General features: G+C 41.2%; 1 protein-coding gene across 3 annotated transcripts in view; it reads left to right on the plus strand.

Moving 5' to 3' along the window:
• Positions 1–20611, plus strand: part of zgc:110158 (uncharacterized protein LOC553590 homolog) — a 43955-nt gene that overhangs the window by 19386 nt on the left and 3958 nt on the right. For all 3 annotated transcript variants that reach the window (XM_039786576.1, XM_039786575.1, XM_039786577.1), the window contains exons 5-11: positions 14262–14351; positions 16662–16745; positions 17999–18058; positions 18176–18242; positions 19161–19225; positions 19396–19457; positions 19646–19691. In XM_039786576.1, the coding sequence (XP_039642510.1) occupies positions 14262–14351; positions 16662–16745; positions 17999–18058; positions 18176–18242; positions 19161–19225; positions 19396–19457; positions 19646–19691 (474 nt within the window). The remainder of the gene's footprint in view (positions 1–14261; positions 14352–16661; positions 16746–17998; positions 18059–18175; positions 18243–19160; positions 19226–19395; positions 19458–19645; positions 19692–20611) is intronic.

The raw sequence follows: 20611 nt of genomic DNA on the forward strand, positions 1-20611 counted from the left end.
CACACGCCCAGTGCCAGTTAAGTGTGTGTGTGTGTGTAAGGGTGTGTGTGTGTGTGTGTGTGTGTAAGGGTGTGCTACATGGTTGCTTGCTGTCTGCTCCTAACAGTGATAAAGCGAAGGAGACGGGACCGGTTTAATTTTGGCTCCAGCCCCCTGAGGCTAGTCTCTGAGCACAGGTCCTTTCTACTGGTTTCAAAAGAATGAGCCAGTTAGAGCCATCGGAAGAAAAAATATATATTTCGCCTTACCTCAAAAGAGTTTGTCTTTTTGAGAATTTCTAGATTGCAAGCCAGCATTTAAGAGGTATTATCACAGTTCTCTCTGCTGGGTGCAAAGGTTTATGGTTACAGTCGAGGCTACTTTTCCCACAAGTCCTGACACTGGTTATAAAAGTAATGCAGGGTCTGTTGGACTGTTATCTAATAGTGACTTGGTAGCATGTTTACGGCGAGTGCGGGGTTTATGATTGCTTATAAGTATCTAGTTGCTTTAAGCATCTGCTTCACCAAAGAGATATACAGGGTTTAGCATTTGAAAAGCAGATAGAGGCAGGTTTTCCTTCATATAGAGATTTTAATTGATATTTATACAGGCTTTTAGTTGAGGCTTAAATAGCTTAACAAAATCTTAAATACAGAATATAGAAGTTTTTTTTCTGACAATTTCTTTGTTATATATATGTATTAGAGATGCACTGATAGACCGGCCGGTGACCGTAATTGGCCGGTTTTCACGTGCTCGGCCATGACCGGCAGGTGGGTCTGACATATGCCGATTTCATGCCGGTCAATGCTTCAATTAACTGACAACATAAGTTATGCGAGTTACAGTTCTCAAGCACGCACATGCAACATCAGTCTTTTTTTTTTCCCCCCCCCCTTTCTCTCAACTTTTCCGGCCAGTGTCGCGTGACCTTCGCGAAGTGGTTAAGCGCCGCTCCTATTCTCGCATTCGCACATGTAGTGAACCTCGTGAATTAACCTGCAACATGTCAGCTGTTTGGAAATTCTTCAGCGTGTGCAGAAGATAACAAGTTTGCAATATGCAACACATGCAAGGCAAAAGTAGGGCGTGGAGGGACGACACCAAAACCCAAAATTATGTATGTATGTATGTATGTACATGCATACATATGAACTTGAAGTGAAGTTGGAAACTAAGGAAAACAAAAGATCTGGCATATTTATTGTTTTTTTTTTTCACTTTCACAAACCACTATAATTGAGACCAAGAGGTCTTTTGTTTGTTGTGTTACGAAGCTTGCATGTCTTCTGGTTAGCTACATTATTTTTAACTGGCATGCATGTTTTCTGCTGCATTAATGGAGAATAATACAACTTGTGTTTCATTATTCAAACATTATGTCGTACATTGATTAGTTTGCTGGATTGATTAGTACTGTTAACCGTCAAGATAAACAGCTGATGGCGCTAACTAAAAGAGCAACAGCAGGGCTCCAGACTTTTTGCCTTGGTTGCACTGGTGCGCCTAACTTTTTTTATTTAGGTGCACCAGCACAAAATTTAGGTGCACCCAAATTTTTCCTCGCGTTGCCGTTAACGCTGACAAAGTGGGCTAAATGTTCAGTTTTAAGTCAATGGTCAGCTTTCCTATCAAAATAAAGGCTGAAATCTTAAAAAAAAAGACAGAAAGACATAGGGAGACAGAGGGAGAGAGGGAGTGTGATGGACTGAAGTGTATGCTACTCACAGAGTGACGGCTGACTCATTATGAGTGGGTCCAGCACGGGTCGAATGCGCTTTGGCGGGTCAGCGGCGTTACACACGTCTTGTGTAGGCTTTGAAATGTCTGTATCATCACTGCGCTGCATTTTTATGAACTATGATATTCTGGCCATGGGTCACATCTCTCGCCCAGGTCCAGCAGCTCCGTCTTACACGCTATTACTCAACGAACTGAAGTTAGTTGCATCTAATAACTTCTAATGTGTTTTTCGCCATGGCGGCCGCAATAACAGCGTTACCAGCGGAAACTCTGGTACCAATACAGGTTTCCCTCTCATACTTAACAATATACAGCTGTGTTAATAATTAAAACTGTAGACAAATGTCAGCAGTTTGGACTGGCGGCGCCGTGTCTCTCCATGTTGCAGGGGAGCCATGTGTGAGTGAATGGGGGCGAGGCTGCGCGGAGGAGAGATCCAAACGCAGGCACGGCTTTACAGAAGGAATGGGTCATGTAACGCAACATTAAACCATATCCATAGAAACGACATCTCTTCGTTTGTGGAGAAGCAGCGGATGTGAGGACGTTAGGTGCACCAGTGCGACCTAGGAAAAATCTTAGTCACACCCTTATACATTTTGGTCGCGCTCTATAGCCCTCAACAGTCAAAACTCAAACCAATTAAAAAGAATGTTGAAAAATGTATGTATTTATGTATCCTTCATGTATGTCATGATTTACAGTATATGCTATGTCTGTTTCCATTGTCTCCATTTCCATCTCCGCCAAGTGCAAAAACCTTTTTTGCAATATTTTGACTTTTGAGGGGTCATAGATATGCATCGCATCGCTATATAGAGTCACAAGATACAGGTGTGTATGCAGTATTAAATCAGCACTGTTAACCTTCAGTTATGTTGTTGATACTCATTACTGATTCATCGCAGTCTTCCTCTCTTTTTTTATTTGCACTAGGGCTGCATCATTATGGCCAAAATGATAATCACGATTATTTTGATCAATATTGAGATCACGATTAATTATCACGATTATTTGTTGATTTAACCAAAACAAATTTTATTGTCACATAGGCTAATTATAACTGCTTTTACATCCATATTGTGCTACATTCCTGTTAATACATCCATACTGTGCTACATTCCTCCTTTATTGAAGGATACTGTGAATGAGTATGCCATTTCAGCTGTTGTGCGACCGCTTTCCACACATGCATGTTTGCCGTAAGATATCTACCTGACGAAATAGCATCGCGGATTTCATTGGCTCATTACACTGCTACTTACATGTCGCGCTCTGATGCTCCGAAACCCACGTTAGAGTCAACATAAACATCGCTGCATGTCACGCTAGTAAACACTAATAACACGTTACACAGCAGGTAGCGTTAGCCTACCGTTAGCTACCATAAACACTAATAACACGTTACACAGCAGGTAACGTTAGACTACTGTTAGCCACAGTAGTAACTGGATTAAACACAGCTAAAATGCTGACAGCTAAACGGTGTAGTGTGACTGTATTTCCAACAACGGGACGTCAAACAGTCTGCTGCTAAAGCTATTAGCTAACAGACACAAACTAGCACTATGGTCATTGCTGTTGTCTGAAAAACAAAACATACAAGACATAATGTTGCGTTTACTGGTAAACTGGTAAACATTGTGACCGGCTTATGATGACCGACTGCTACCTGTTGTGGAATTTTCCTCCCGTTACTCTGTCCTCTGTGACTGTCTACATCTAGAAACTAAGCTGCGCGGTGCAGGCAGGGAACGGCTCTGATTGGCTCACAGAGGCACGTGATCAGACAGTGGTTTATGGAGCGCTAGAGTGGCCTTGCAAAAACTTTGATAAGGAGCGTTCTATGACTTATTTTAAATGTCGCTCAATCACGCAAATTTGATCGTGGGAATCCAAAATCGTGATCGTGATTAAAATTTGATTAATTGTGCAGCCCTAATTTGCACTGTTGCTTTTCTTCTTTTATCTTTACACATTTGCCCATGTTTGTCACTTCTCTCACACTCCTTTCTCATACCTCTTTCCCACCAATGGCCAGGGTTGGGCTCTGGTTATCTGATCAGGGTTCAACCCTCCTTTTGGAAATTCAAACCAAGCCAGTCAACATGGGTATATCCCTGGTCATGACAATGCGGAGATCTCCTGGGTCACAACCACGGAGCAATGCATAACAATTACCTTAAGTGCTAGAAATGGGCGGGGCTTTGCACGTCCTAGTCAGTGAACAGCTAACATCTCATACTGCTGTCCATCTGTATACCAGCAGAATTAATGCTATGTAGCTTTTGAATTGGACATTGTACAGAGAGAAATAAAGCTTATTTTTTGTTTGTTTCGCTGTTATTACATTCTAAAGCACAAATAAATAACCATCAAACACTTATCAGATGATTTTGTGCAGATGATTTCTCCTCTGCATATTTATTGCAGCAGCTGGACAAGGAAGTAGGCTACTCTAGTATCTAGATTTGTGACTTTTTTAAGAAGAGACGAGAACATTTCTCTTTGTTTGATTTCATTAAAAGTAAAGTTGGGCTTTGCTGTTGGCTTCACGACTCATTTAAAAAAAGACATAAACAGATTCATTATATTCCTATTGTTACATTCTAACACTGGGTTTTTACAGGCAGTTTTGCCTGTAAAAACTGCTATCGCCACTCTTCTTCTAACTCTTCTTTCTCTCATTTGCAATTTATGCAACTCCAGCCTGTTCACATCATGTTCCCCCACATCTGCATCTTTCCTCCCTCCCCCTCTTTCCCCACCTTTTTCCTCCAACCCTCTTTACTATATCTCTTACTCTCTCTTTCGCTCAACACACCAGTCCACCCCCTCTCATCTCAGTCGCCTTATCGCTCACTCCCTCTCTCCTTCTTTTTTCTATCTCTTCGCTGACCGCCCTCCTCCCTCCCTCCCTCCCTCCCTCCCTCCCTCCTTCACCACCACCACTACTACCTCTGTTCCCGAGAGAAGATTGATAGGCTAATCTAGCTGTTTACCCACAATGCCTAGTTTTGCCTAGGAGGAGAGGGAAGTGTAGACAACATGAAGACAAGAGACTGTTATGGTTTTTGAAAATGGAGTGAGTGGGCAAATGTCAAAACGACAAGAGAGAGAGAGAGAGGGTGGGGAGGTGGAGGATAGGCCTAGTTTTCTTTTATTTTAAAACTATTGTCGTAAAATAATAATTCTTACATTTATTCAAACTTCACATGACAATGCAATATGTTAATTGTTGTTTATTTATTTTTTATCTTATCTGCTTTTCTAAATCTTTCCAAATACAAACCGTAGTACAAGGCACTGGAAACATCATTTTTTTGCGTACAGTTCCCAGCTGTCTGTTATGCTGCAGATTTGGTTTACCCACCAGTCAGCTTTTTTAAATGTATCCTCAAAAATCCATTAAAACCAGCCCACATATTATCCAGCATTTTAAACAACCTGTGATGTGTTTTCCCTAACATTACTTTAGGGCCGAAATGATATTGCTATTCATTGCAGTTGAATTAAAAAAAAAAAAAATTGTTTTCCCTAAAGATAGTTGCTTCTACTTTAACCTCGGTTTCGCCTCTCTCTGCCACCAGCAGAATCTGTAATGGAAAAAGTGAAAAGAGTTCCATTAGACTTAATAATTAGCTGTGTGATAAAGTTTGGAAACACTGCATTACACATGCTGCACAGCCTGATGTGTGGCACGTGTGAAGGCAGCTGTTTGTGTATTTTTGTTATTTTAAATATTTTTGGGGGGAACAGTGTGAGCCTTAGCCTAGAAATCTAGACGTACCCTAGCGGCAGCAAATGTAATTTGCAGCCAGGGTGGAAGACTTGGAGTTAAGCTTTTCTTAAAAAAGGAAGATGTGTTCAGAATTTTGCTGACCCGATACGGCAAAAGTTTAATCTATCAACTAGCTCTGCTACCTTCTTTGTTGCTCTGCCTGGTTGTAGCGCTATCCTATTGCGTGCAGAGGGAATTTGAAAGACAACGTTTATGTTCGGATTGAGCCCTGTCAATGGTGAGTTCCCAGACCCAACAATGTGGGTCTGGCTTGTCAGGCTATGTGAGCCTGGGAGGTAATGTGACACTGCAGTGGAAAGGCAACACTACTCTTTAAAAACCACGCTGATACAAACCATTGGATGATACTGACAGATATTAGTCTATTTTTGTGAATCTTGATTTTGTTACTTGACATAAACAACATAGTAACTTAAAAACACTTGAATTGTTATTGAACAATTGCTATTGCTGCTGAATGATGGCAGAGAAGTTAAATGCATTTGGCTCAATGTGTGACTATCAGGGCTAACATTCAGTGGACAGGAGAAATTGTGTACATGGTTCTATTCTTTCACTAAAAACCTGCAGTGGTAGTTTTAAAGTATGCTCTCTTATTTGGCACTCACACTTCCAGTTAGGGGTAGTGGAGCACCAGTGCAGATTTCTTTTGGCCACTTCACCTCCACACTAGGTAATTTAGACAGAAACGGAGGTGGATTGGACAGTGCGATGGTTTAGGGTCCTGATGGGATTAAAGCAACACCAAAGCACGTTTCCTCTTCAGTCCCCCTACAGGTTGGAAGTGGAATTGTCCATTACAGCTGGCATTCGAACTACAGATCCGCTACCCGATCTGGCAAACTTGCATTGTGCAGTTATTCAATTCAATTAAATTTTATTTATAGTATCAAATCATAACAAGAGTTATCTCGAGACACTTTACAGATAGAGTAGGTCTAGACCACACTCTATAATTTACAAAGCCCCAACAATTCTAATAATTCCCCCAAGAGCAAGCAGTGCGACAGTGGCAACAGTTATAGCTGCTAGAGGGCCGCAAAGTGAATGCAGAAGTGCCACTCACCCTGTTAAGAGTTGATGAACCACTGAAACGATTTTGGAAACATTATTTTAAGGTACAAAAGAATCTTTGGTGTTGCTTTAAGTGATAGTCTCCATCACCTGATGATGCTGTCCAGGCAGCTGGCCTTGAAGTGCAAGTTTCATATGCATACAAATGGACTACCATTTTGTTTTATGAATGTGTTTATTAGAAGAAATGTATTATCAGCATATTGGCCCAAGTGTTGAAAATCTGTTATTGTAAGTTTAGTTGAAGCTATATTCTGGTTTGACAGTTCTCACTCTCCATATTCTTGTCTTTCGCCCTCTCTGCCTTCTCTCTGGAGTGTTGGCTAAGTGGATATTGGGTCTGCAGCATGTATTAGTGCTGTCATCCGACGTGTGTGTGTCTGTGTGTGTGTGTCTGTGTGTGTGTGTCTGTGTGTCTGTGTGTGTGTGTGTGTGTGGTTGTGGTTGTCAGACGTGACGGTGAGAGTAGCAGCCGTATCCTGTTGCGCCAGAGCAAAACGCACTGTTTTGACTGGGCTGATAAATAAGCTACATCACCACAGTCAGCAATTTTTCCTCTCGTCTCCACACTCTCACTTCTTCACCTCCCCCTCCTCCCTCTTTCATTCCCTCTCTCTGTGCGCTAAGGACAGCAGGTCAAGGAGACAGTGATGAGGTACATATCAGTGTGAACCAGAATGTAGATTAGTACCCTCTCCAGGCACACACACACACACACACACACACACACACACACACACACACACACACACACACACACACACACACACACACACACAGATACATTCGCTGTCTCTTCCTACCTCTACCCTCTTTCCATCCAGTGTTTATGTCTCTGTCTTTATCCCTGTGAAAGGTATCAGGCGGAGGTCAATAATGTGTTGAGCACTATTGATCTGTCCGGTAGGTCCTATGGGTCTAAGAGAGGGAGAGGGAAATGGAGAGGGAGGGATCAATGCTATTCTGTATAGCCATCTACATACTGTACCAGCCAATCAGATCATTAGTCTTTTGTTCCCTGATAGATTGTTCATCAACATTGTGGGTTTGTACCAAGGAGGAAAAGCAAACACAACATGGTGTCCTCGCAGGGAGCCACAACTGTGGATTAACACGTCCACAGTTAAAAATATTTTGCCACAAACACACCAACGTGGCGCCGCAGGGAGGTGGATGAAGTTCATTACACGGTACTTTGGGTTGTCCCAATTGAAGCTGAGTGAATGTGTACAGTATTTGTTTCTCAATTACTGGTTTGGTTATAAAATGTCACAAGTTCCCAGTCCAAGGTGACATCGTCAGGTGACTCTTGTTATGTCCGACCAACAGTCCCAAACCCAAAGATATTCCATTTTACTAGCACTAAGTTGGTGTAGCTTTTCTTAATTTAAAGGTCCCATGGCATGGAAATTTCACTTTATGAGGTTTTTTAACATTAATGTGAGTTCCCCCAGCCTGCCTATGGTCCCCCATTGGCTAGAAATGGTGATGGGTGTAAACCGAGCCCTGGGTATCCTGCTCTGCCTTTGAGAACATGAAATCTCAGATGGGCCGATCTGGAATCTGGAATCTTGCTCCTTATGAGGTCTATATAAAAGCATCCAAAGAGCACCATGTCATGGGACCTTTTAATGAGCAAGTCTGTAGATACTTAAATATTTTTAAATATACTAACAATGTTATATTACGCAGTAAATAAATAAATTAAAAGTGCTAAAGTTAGCAGTTCTCTATCCAACGATGAGCTGTAGTTCAGGTCTGTAGTCCAGATATTGTATTATTGATAGCCAGGTAACCTAAAAACGTACCTAATATTATTTTTGTGCAGCAGTCGCTCCGGGATGCTTTGACACCGTGTTTGTACAGCACAGCAGCGGAAGGCCATTAAAATATAGTTTACAGTTTTAACAGTGTAAATATTCCTAGACATTTGAGAATATGTCCCATGGGTTTTTGTTGAACTTTCCGCCAGCTTCAATGAAAGAAACGTATTCTTCTCCTTCCTGCTGCATGTCAGGCATTAAAGCCCTTTCAAGTTGCGCTGCCACCCGGCGCTTCCTCAGCACATTCCTTAACATTTACAGACTCCTCTCCATACATTCCGCCTGAAAATGAATAATTCACCTCAACTACAAAAATCTATGTTCATTATATCAACTAATTAGTGCAGCACTGATGTTGGCTGTGGATTGTCTTCTTGAACTTGTTTCTTGAAGAAGTTTCTTGCATGAAGAGACTCTCTACCTGTATGCTGTGCCTGCATTAGAAGTCATTGTTTACCTGCACCAATGTGAATAAGACAAATTCCGGTTGATTTATTTTCTCAGTGAATCAAGTTATTCTGATTCAAGGAGGCAGTCTTGTCACAAGGTTTTCCGGCAGTCTGCCACTTTGGATTGTCGAGTTGAAATTGAAAGGTAGATATAGACAGTACTGTGGGTGCCACCACAAAAGCTAAAAAAACACTGTTGGATCTTTTTTTTGTATTTCCTCAGGCCAGTTGGTTTTTAATAAAGACAGACTGCATACTAAATCTACCTCTGCTGGTGGCAACTACGCTTTCTGAGGTCTTTCAGTTTGCTTTCAATCTGCAAATTGGGGAATGCACAAGCAGATAGTCGTTCGTTAATAGTCTACAAAAACAATGTGACCACGTGATTGATTGTGAACAGAACTCTCTACTTGTAACATTTTTTTCTTTCTTTTCTCCTATCTTTTTTTTTTTACTCACTATCGCCTCCATCTCACTCTTGTGCTTTCTCTCTCTCCCTCTCTCTCCCCCCTGCATCTTCGTATTCGTATTTTCTCTCTCTCTCTCTCTCTCTCTCTCTCTCTCTCTCTCTCTCTCTCTCTCTCTCTTCTTTTGCGCTCCTCGAGCGGTGGATGCCAGGGGGACAGAGTGCAGATAGGACCTGTCTCCATAGCAACAGCTTCTGCAAGCTGCTGACACCCTACTAGGGGGGCTGAGAGGAGGAGAGGTTGTGATGGGGAGGAATGGTACAAGGGTTGAGGCACAGGAAAGGTGTGTGTCTTGTTGTGCGCCAGTGCTGGGAAAATAAGTGATGGGGGTCACAGAGAGGAGAAAAGATGGAAAGAAAAGTGTGCAGAAGAAGAGATGAGAGGGAGGGTGGAGGAGGAGCGAAAGAGGCAGCCGACCCGGCTTCTTCCCCAGGGACTCAGTGGCCTGCTCATGTTCACTAGTAGAATTAGCATAAAGATGGGGGGAGGTGTGTGTGTGTGTGTGTGTGTGTGTGTGTGTGTGTGTGTGTGTGTGTGTGTGTGTGTGTGTGTGTGTGTGTGTGTGTGTGTGTGTGTTAATTTTGTTATGTGTGTTGATTTCAGTCAGGAGAAGAAGGGCAGTGAGTGTATTTGTGTACATGCATGTAATTGGTAATATGCATTTTTGTTCAAGCATACAGTGTATGCCACATAAATGTAGTGTGTTCGTTAGGTGTGCGCACTGGTGGAACTGTGTGTGTTTTTGTGAGAGCAACTCCCTCCCCTGGGTCTTAAACCCCCTCCCTGTTCTGGTCCTGTAGCCTGTGGTTGTCCCCTGTCTGCCTCTCTGTACTGAAGCGCTGCACTTTATGAGCCTGTAATGCAACTCTTTATGTGTCCCTGTGTGTCTGTGTGTTTGCGCGTTCATGTGCTTGCGTGCATTTGTGTTTGTTCCGGCGTGCTTATGTAAGCACTCTGAACACGCATCTCCATCTATGTGTGTTGACAAGAATACAGTTATATCATATTTAACTCCCAGGCTGAATCATTCACCCCTTTTCCTCTATCCTAGATTTTAGTTTTCCATATTGTTTGGCTGATATGAAGGAGATTGAAAACCGTAATATTGTTGTTAGATGTGGTAACATGATTGGTAATATTTGCTCTCATCAGGTTTAAGTGTAGTTTTTTGCTTTTTAACACATTTTGCTCTCCAGACAGATGTCCTGATGAAGTTTTTTTTGGCCCTGATCCTGATACAAGTCTTTACAGAGTCTAATACGATACTTTTTATTAACGTAAATGTTTTTTAAATATGTATCCGACACATTGAAATAAAAGCAAGAGCCTTCCAAATTCCACCCACCTTATTTTTGACAAGCTAAATCCAAACGCTGGTTAAAGCCCTGATTAAAAAATTATAAAGGTAATCATCTTAAATTGTTGCTGCAAGTCTAGCTAGAAGAATGTGACTCTTGATTTTGATCACTTAGACGGAAAAAGGTAGGATTTGTGGAAATTTCAGAAAAACCTAGAGATTGGCATGGTTTTATTTCAGTTAGCCTAAAAGCTGGTTTGATTTGCATTGAGAGATGATTTTATGGAAAGTACCCCATGCCAATCTCTAGGTATGGTGAACGGTATGTGATGATGTGGGGCTATTTTAATTCCAAAGGCCAAGGGAACTTTATAAGGATGCGTAGTATCCTGGATCCATGAAATAACCGACCTTTAAAAATAAAAATCTGCCTGCCTCTATGGGAATTCAACATAGGGGTGTACTTACTTATGCCCCTGTATTTTAAGGAAGAACATTCATTTATTTACGATACATTATTCATTCACAAAGAAAATTGGTGTCCTTTTTAAAGATTGGATTATTCCTATTTTTTTTAATTAAGGCATTAAGATCAATTTCCAAAAGATGATTTTTTTTTTTTTCTCTTTTTAGTCAACTTTAGCATGGGTGTCCTAATCTTTTCACATTACTGTATATAGGGGGCTCCTGTTTGGAGCGCATGTTTCTTTTCTTCACTTCTGCTTAGCTATAACTGAAAACATTTTCTAAGTAAATAAATCAAAATGACTATATTATGACTTAAAACTATACATCTGACAGGTTTAAAAAAGATTCAACTTTGAATTCATAATACACAATAGAGTTATTAGATCATGCAGATTCTGAAATTAAGGAGAATTAGATGCTGTTTGAAGTAGGGATGTCCTGAGCCGATCTTAAGGATCGTAGGCATTGTATCGGGCTTTTATAATATAATCGGTATCGGCTAAAATAAAGTTCCAAAAGATGATTTATTTATTTATTTTTTATTCCTCTTTTTAGTCAACTTTAGCATGAGTGTCCTAATTTTTTCACGACTGTAGTTGAGAAACACTACAAACTCAACTTATTTGCTGATGACTTGTTACTATATTTTTAAGTAGTGTAAATCCTTTGATCATATGCAACATTTAAACAATGATAATTTTAGATATAAGTATATAGATTAAATGTGTTCAAATGTAATCATACCAGAAAAAAACATGCATAGTCTCTTTTATTGACAGATGCAATTACTTTTAACTAGGTTATTATAGTTTTTAATTTTTCCTTAGTTTTTATTTTTACTTCGTTTTGACTTTTTGTTTTCAAATTCAGTTTAGTTTTAATTAGTTTTTAAAGTGGGTTTGCTAGTTTGTTAAGTTTCTATTTTTTGAAAATGCTTAGTTTAGTTTTTATTAGTTTTAGTGTTCGTTTTAGTCTTTTTTGTAATATGGGTTATTTGTTAGGGGCAAGATTCAAAAAGGTCAAAAAGTATTGTGTGATAATAACTCAACAAAACCATCATAACATTTTTGAAATATTTAGGCTATTCACGATGTATTCAACAATGACGCCCATAAGTTACATAAAATGTACATATGATGAGCACAAATATGTAAACAGTCTACACAAGACGCCGCAGTAAGTGGAAATGTATAAGTGACGTGTGCCAGGAAAAAACTTAAATAGCCAATGGACTAAAGAAGACATACATGAACAGGTGTTTTGAACTTTGGTTTGAGTAAAGCGGCGAACTTTTTGAAGTCAGTCGACTCTCACAGTTGTCTAGACATCCCAGTATCAACACACATAGTAACCCACGCTTCCTCCCTCTTGTGGTTTTCCTGCGTATTTACTAACCAGCAGCTATCGGGTCACCGGTAAAAGCACGCCTGTACTGTTCTCTGTCTTGCGGTTGTCTCTGTCATGCTGCCTGGCCCTGTACCACGTTCTCCTTTACCTTGTTAAGGTTAGCCTCCTTGTTCGCGCTTCTCAAATGTACTTTCAAATTTGTGGGATTTTTCCCTTTAATAAATTGTACACATATTTTACCACCTTCCACTGAAAAGCACTTGTTTTTATCTGACACAGTCATAATCAAATAGGAATCAGCCGCTTTCTTCTGACATTTGGTACCAACAAGATGCCAGGCGAGGGGCATGGACTATGTTGTGTTCAATTTGACATGGAATGTTGGAATTTCTGGGTTCCCAGTCAAACTATATAGGTCTACGGCATAGACTGTATAAAACAGGTCTATGGCCGGAAATGTCAACTCTGAAAGATATAACGTTATTTACTCTATGAAAGACATTGACAAAGACGAAAACTAAGGACATTTACTCGATAATTTTATTTTAGTTAGTTTTGCAAACAGACATTACAGTTTTAGTTGGTTATCGTTTTTTGTAATGCCTAGTTTTATTTTTATTTCAGTTAACGACAGTGTTTTTTCCCACCTAGTTTTCGTTATTTTGTTCGTTTTCGTTAACGATTGTAACATTATTACTTACATATTACATTATTACATTTATTGTTGATAAGTAATATACAAAATACCTTGACAACATACCTTAAAAAATATACATTATAAGCTCACAAAAGCAGTAGAAATTAATGTTTGTATGTTGAAACTAAGCTCAGATATATAAATAAAAGAATTTTGAATTACTTCAAAGTGAAACTGACCTAAATAAAATGACCCATAATTACCCTGACGGTAAAAAAATGGACCATTAGTAAACATTTGTTTGATATAATATAGAAATTGTGTGTGTGAAATGAGACACAAAGATAACGCTGTAGTGGTTTTTTAAAAACGTCCTTTTTGTAATACAATACAACACCACCTACAGCCTCAAATGACATTTGTCCGTTTTGTTTGCATTGGATGCACTCGGCTGTACCTTTTTTATAAACTGGCAAAACCAGTTAATGTTTCCACGGTGCATGCCAAGGTGTCACTGTTACATTAATTTGCATACAACAAAACGTTATATAAGTTATGTGGAAACGTGACATCTGAGAGGTTCTACTTCTGCTCGTTGTTAAATAACCAAATAATCAAACAGATTGTAAAACTGTTTTTTTATATGAGATGGATCATAATAAATACTACGTATAATCATACGAATTATTGCATACCTTGTGGATGAATAGGTTTTGACTTCAAGCAACAGCTCATGTTGGTCAGTAATACAATACCCCTCAATACACAGTAGTGTGTATGATGGCATAGATCTCTTTACATCTATGTGTCACTGAAACTTTATGAATGTTGGTGAGATTTCTCCTCGAAACGCTGGTCTTCACTTCTACCCTAGATCACAGAAAGAGATGAGCTTCTCTTCTCCTCTCTACCGCAGAGATGAGGGAACAGTTTAAAGGTTTCAATAGAAGACACTTTTCTGAATTAACCATTAAACTTAAGATAAGAGGGGGGGGGGGGGTTGTTCTGATTGCAGGTGCAGACACTGCCCCCTTTAGTAATTTGGTGGCCAATGCATCGTGTACATAAATGTTACTGTACAGCAGTTGGAGACACACACACACACACACACACACACACACACACACTTAACACAAAACACCACATTTAATCAGCGAGTTTGTGTGTTTCAGAGCGCAGCGGCAGCGCCCAGCCCCGTGATGGGCAACATGCCCCCGAACGACGCCATGCCAGGTGGTCCCATGCCCCCAGGCTTCTTCCAGGTATGACTTACCCTCTCTGTCACTGTCCTGTTTACTCCTCAATCACCTCCAATACCACACATCTCTGTCGCTCTACCATTTATCCACCTGACTCTCCAGAAACAAATAGTGTAAAGTTAAGGCAGTATTTGCATATTCTTTGAATTCCATCTCCAGCACTATGAGTTGGAATATTGTATATCAAAGTACAGTAGATTTCTTTAATTCATTCGTGTTTTAAAAAAAGTTTTTTAAGAGTAATCTTTTTTTCATCTTGTCCTGTAAAGACCGCATTTCAGACTTATTACATTATCTATTTACCTTTTTTAAAAATACCCAAAAATTTCAAAACCTACAGTTTAGCTGGAAAAAATTCAAGATCAGCTAGTTTGATACATGGTCTTCAAGTTTACTTTTTTTTTCTTTTCTTTTTTTTTTACATTTAGTCAGACATCTTTATCACAAAGTGTTTATTTTCAGAGTTGGATCATCTCAAGTATCAATATTGGCCTAAAAAATCCAGTATCAGGCGGGGTCTAGTAATTAAGTCCTCGACACTGAAATCAATATTCGAGTTTGATCAGATGACACCACGATTCCAACTCTCAATTCCCACATTTTTCGAAACATTGTTTATTCCACTCAATATTTACACCCACCAGAGTCTCTGATGCTCACGCCGTTCATTCGTCTGTGGCTCGCTCTCGCTGGGCTGATGTTTGACCGATTTGTGATTCAACCATCCTGTATTCATCCACTCTCCACTCCTTCCATCTCCTTCTCTTGTCTCTGACCTGTCTCACCTCTTTGAAGGGAAAGGTTTTAGTGTGGGAGATGGCTGTCTGAATAGAATGAGACACACACCCATACATATAGACTAATGCATACAGGCCTACGTGCACACATTTACAAACAAACACACACACATCCTCCGTGAGGTAGCGGTGTGATGGACAGCACTGGCATTTGGCAGGAGGCACAATAAGGTGGTGGAGAAAAAGAAAAAGCGAGTGACACGATGGAGAGAGGGAAGGATAGAGGGAGATGAAGAAGGGTGAGGGAGAGAAGAAGAGAGGGAAATGTGAAAGATCAGTGCCACCAGGATTGTAGCCCAGTGTTTGTTTCTGTGGCTACCTACCACTCCATTGTTTGCTTGCTGAGAGCAAGGCAATGTGCTGAGAGGATGGTGGTGCTGGTGAGGGGGGATTAGTGAGAGTACGACTGTGAATAAGCAAGTGAAGGGTGGGGGGAAGAGGGTGAGGAGAGACGCATGGAAGTGCTATTTATAGTGTGTGTGTGTCCTTATTGTAACGGAAAGCTTTGGTTGTTTGCTGCAAATATGGTTCATGCTCATAGTTGGGGCAGGGTATCATTTTCGATACTTCTGTTACAAAACCAAGTTACAGACCTAAACAATACCTTTTTTGTTTCGATACTCTGAGAAATTTCATTTAACAAAGGGGCTGCATGCTCAAATGTAAAAGCAGCTGTACAGGAAGTTGTTCGGAGTAAAATCAAAAAAAGAAGTCTAAAAGTGTCTATAACAATTGTTTAAATTAAATTGTTCTTCAAATGTTCCGATCAAAAGTTAAACAAATAAAATAAAAAAATAAAAAGCAATGAAGAGATGAAGGCACTGACCGTGATAAGAGCGGAAATAAGACTGTTGCATAATGAGTTATTTATTAGGGGTCGTTAACCCCCTTGTCTTTGGGTGAAAAGTCTGCAATATCACAGCAGTGTGTCAAAGAAGCTCGGGGGTTGCTTTTGTCGATCCATTGTCTTCCTGAAGCAGGCTCACAACAAGTAGCAACAAAAACATCTTTAACTTGTTTTTGTCAGTATCATCTTTGTGGTTTGAAGTTGCCACTAGTGGCTGTTCTGCTGCTTCCTGTCCTGTTGCGGTGAGCCTTTGGCAACACTGCCCCCATGTGGTTGAGAGGAAAACTGCATGTAGTCCTCTGACCTGAGGGCCCCAAGAATCCTCTCTTTCATCGTAGCCCCACATGTTGAAGCAATTCAGTGAAACAATTATGCTTGATGCCGATTTTCTGTTCGCTTGTTTGGACTGAAAGGCAAATTTAAAACTGTTCTCTTGTTGGGGTTTTGACTTTTAATTCTGTGTTTTTTGTTAAGGAGTACATTATCTAGCTGAGAGCTTTATCCATCTTGTTGCTCCTCTTCTTTCTCCTCAACCTGAAGACTCCTCGCTGAATCCCCCCCCCCCTCTCGTCTTTCTTTCTTTCTTATGATTTTGATCGGGTAATTCCTCCAGGTGTAAAGCCCACTTTTGGGCCCTCCCCTATCTGATATCGCTCTTCTTTCTTAAAGGGACCACCCGGCTCTCAGCAGTCCCCCCACGCACAGCCCCCCCCACACAACCCCAGCAACCCCATGATGGGACCCCATGGCCAGGTAAGACGCAAACTCTTTCTCTCAAACACCCCTCTCTCTTTCATTCCCTCTAAACCCCCCACCCCCCCACCCCTCCTCGCCCACACACAAGCTCTTTTTCTTTCCATTCACTACTCGCACAATTTCTTCTTCCTCTCCTAACCTCGAGCCCCGTTAGTTTTAGTTTTGTTCTGGCTAACTCCTCGTAGATATCGGCCCCTCCGGTCCCCCTCAGCTCCTTTTTTAATGAAAGCCAAGCATCCAAAGGCACCAGGGCCTGATCCTCTCTGAGGCCCAAAACCGGCTGTCCCTGTGTGGGATGAATAATTCACTCCTTGCCCCACCCCCGGAGCAGCTTGTGGGGGGTTGCACACTTATCTGCTCTTCCACTCTTAACACACATGCACAAACGCACACAGCGTACTCCCCTCCGGTCTGCTTACTTGTTCTTGCACATGAATAAAACAGGGGACAGGCACTATGGAAGCGTCACATAAACACATGGGTACACATTGGTACCCCCACTTTCCACACATATAGAGAGAGTTTTTAGTTACTCGATCTTCCAACTAGAAAAGAGCGTATTCAAAATATTCAGCCGTAATAAACTTTCATTCTCAGTCAGCGTGGATTTCAACACTTGTCCAGAACAGTAGCTACCGATGCCACTGTGAAGGTAACGCTAGCCTTTGCCCATTAACTGCGGCAGCCCGGCTCTTCATTCTTGTGGTTTCTGGTTTCCTTCTTGTGTGCGAGAGTGTGGACATGCTTCCTCTAAGGCTTTTGGACGGTGTTGTTGGCCTGAGGTGTCTCTTAACTATACCGGCAGACCACAGGCCGAATCATCTTACACCACAGTGAGAGCAGGCAGGCTGTGCAGGGAGCTGTGTGAGCGCTGTCTTTGGACGGACACACACACACACACACACACACACACACACACACACACACACACAACCACACACAAACACACACACACAAACACCTGCACACACACAAAGCCATGCTTCGAGTGTGTGTATAAGCAGGCATTGTTAAAAATCCTAAAACACTGACTCGCTTATGTTTCTAGGCGGATGTGTTGATGATCGTTCAGTGTCATCCTCCATTCTCCAACCACACTGTGTCCATCTGTGGGTCCTCAGTGCTACGCCTGTTTGAGTGCTGTTGGATTTATCAATAATGAAAATGTTTTCTCTGTGTCCCTCTTTTCCCGACTTTACCCACCCTCAACCCCCCTTTTTCCTCCCTCTTTTCTCCATTTCTCACCGCAGCCCTTCATGTCGCCACGGTATCCAGGTGGACCGCGTCCCGCACTCCGAATGCCAAATCAGGTAGTTTTTTTTTTTAGTAATTTTGTAGTAATTTCTTTTTCTTTTTTAATATCTCTGTTGCCAATGTGAATGTAAGTCAGTATTTTAGTTCAGTTTCCATGTCTGGTCTTTCCTCAGCCTCCGGGGGGAATCCCTGGATCTCAGCCTCTCCTGCCAAACAGTTTGGACCCGACAAGACCGCAAGGTAAGGATGGGAACGTTCTCCTAGTCGAAATTCTGAGAAGGGGTTCCATATTATGAAATGTGTTCATTTTGTATAGTAGATGTGGCCTATGATAGATTATGACTCTACTATGGCTGTAATTTATGATTATTTTTACTATTGATTAATCCGGAGTAATTCTGAAACTACACAATTACTCTTTTATTCCATAAGATGTCATAAAATAACAGGTAACAGCAGGTCTTGAAAAGCATTCATTCCAGTTTCCTTCAAAACAGACAGTACTGACAATAATTTGATTATAAATATTAATGCACTTGGCAAATCATTCTAGGCCTCATTCCTACTGGTTTTTAAAATGTACATGTATATATTTTTCATACTTTAGGTGATTTGTAACTGACTGTGAAACGGCTTAAAGTCTTAGATTTAACTTGGTCAACCCTGTAGAAACCCTTAATAGGGGTAAAGTGTCAACAATTTAGTTTTTTAAACCCAAGGATTCAGTTTGTAATAATAAAAGATAAAGAAAAGCTGAAAATCCTCATACTGTACAAATATTTGGCATTTTTGTTTGACACATTATATAAACGAATAATCACATTATTAAAATGTTTGATTTAATTTATGACAGTTGATACCAGCCAACACATTTTATATTATGTTTTCAGATTTTTGTAGAAATTCATTGTTGCCCGTGTGTGGATTGAGTACTTGTGGGTGTGTCTGGCTCAGTGAGGGGTCCGTGGTGATTTTAGCTGCAGATTACAGTTTCAGGGGCCAGCAGGTTACAACTAATGGGATTAGGATGGAGACATTGTCTGTGGCACGTCTTCATTCCTGATTTTAAGAGACGAGCCATATGTGGATTTACACCAGCGCTAGTGGGTTATGTGATGATGTGCGTCAGTGTGTGACTCTGTGGGTGTGTTCTTGCAGGACATCCTAACATGGGTGGACCTATGAGAATGAACCCTCCTCGAGGAATGGCCATGGGCCCACAGGTATGATGACACACACACACACACACACACACACACACACACACACACACACACACACACACACACACACACACACACACACACACAAGAAAAATAGGAATATTGTTGGGAATCAATAATGACTTCTTGTTGAATGTTCTAACAATGTTTATTCATGATTTGTCTTACAGAATTATGGAGGTATGAGGCCTCCTCCCAACTCCATGGGCGGTCCCATGCCAGGAATGAACATGTAAGTTAAAACCTCTCATTGAGCTAGTAAAATGATGACTCTTTGTCTCAGTGCAGGTTAATAAAAGGTCTTCTACAAGTTATTTATGTTGCCTTTTCTCTTCACACCATTTTTCATCTTTTCCCTGTTTGTCTCTCTCTCTCTCTTCCCTTTATTCTTCTCTTCCTTCTTTGATTGTTTTGCCTCAGGGGTCCCGGAGGAAGAGGGCCTTGGCCAGGACCTAATGCCAACTCTGTGAGTCAGAAAGCCTTGACCTTTACACATGCCAACATAAAGGTGTTGGGCAAAGAAAGAGGAAATAGCTTTCAGTGCCCTGCAATCAAAAATACAAACGTTACCCTTATGACTTTCACCTATGGTTCAGCAGCGAGTTGATTTTGCTCTGTAAAGCGTGATTTATACTTCGGCGTTAAATCTACGCCGTGGCTACGTACGTAGGTACGTGGAGACACAGACCCTACGCCGTAGCCTGACGAGCACCTCTCGAAAAATGTAACTACACGTCGCAGTGACGCACGTTGCTCGGCTGTGGCTTGGTAGCGTTGCATTTCCCCCCCGACTCATTTCCTGGTCCTGCTTCTCCATGAACAACATGAAATCAAGGAGAGGGTTAACTTTTCCTGCTAAAGATTTCCCACCGTGGTCAGAAAGCACAGAGGAGACACTTTGTTTCTCTCACCATGACTCTAGAGCCGGTACTCTCTCCGAAGCTAATCGCCGTCACTCCATCACTCGCTCTACCACCCACCCCACACACACACACACACACACACACACACGCCGGCCCTGCTAAGAGAGACACCAGCGCACAAGTATAAACTTCAGGCCACTTACGTAGGCTACGGCGAAAGCTCTGTGTGGAGCCTCCGCAGAACCAAAAATCACGCTTCATTTGTTGTGTTGTTACACAAATATCAAGATGAGTGTCCATCAGTCAGTTTAATCGAAGGATACTTGTAACCCCTGTTCCTCTTTTCCTAGGCAGTTTCCCTGGAGGACATTTAAAGGGATAGTTATGTGGCAACCGTACAAACTGTGGCCTCTAAAACCTGCTATAGAGTTGAAACATGTCCTTGCTGCAGTCTGAACATTTATAGGCTTCACAAAAATAACGTGTAATGCAGGTCTGTTGTATTAGATTGTAAAGTGTTTCT

Source organism: Perca fluviatilis, chromosome 20 (genome assembly GCF_010015445.1).
Source record: "Perca fluviatilis chromosome 20, GENO_Pfluv_1.0, whole genome shotgun sequence".
Lineage (NCBI taxonomy): Eukaryota > Metazoa > Chordata > Actinopteri > Perciformes > Percidae > Perca > Perca fluviatilis.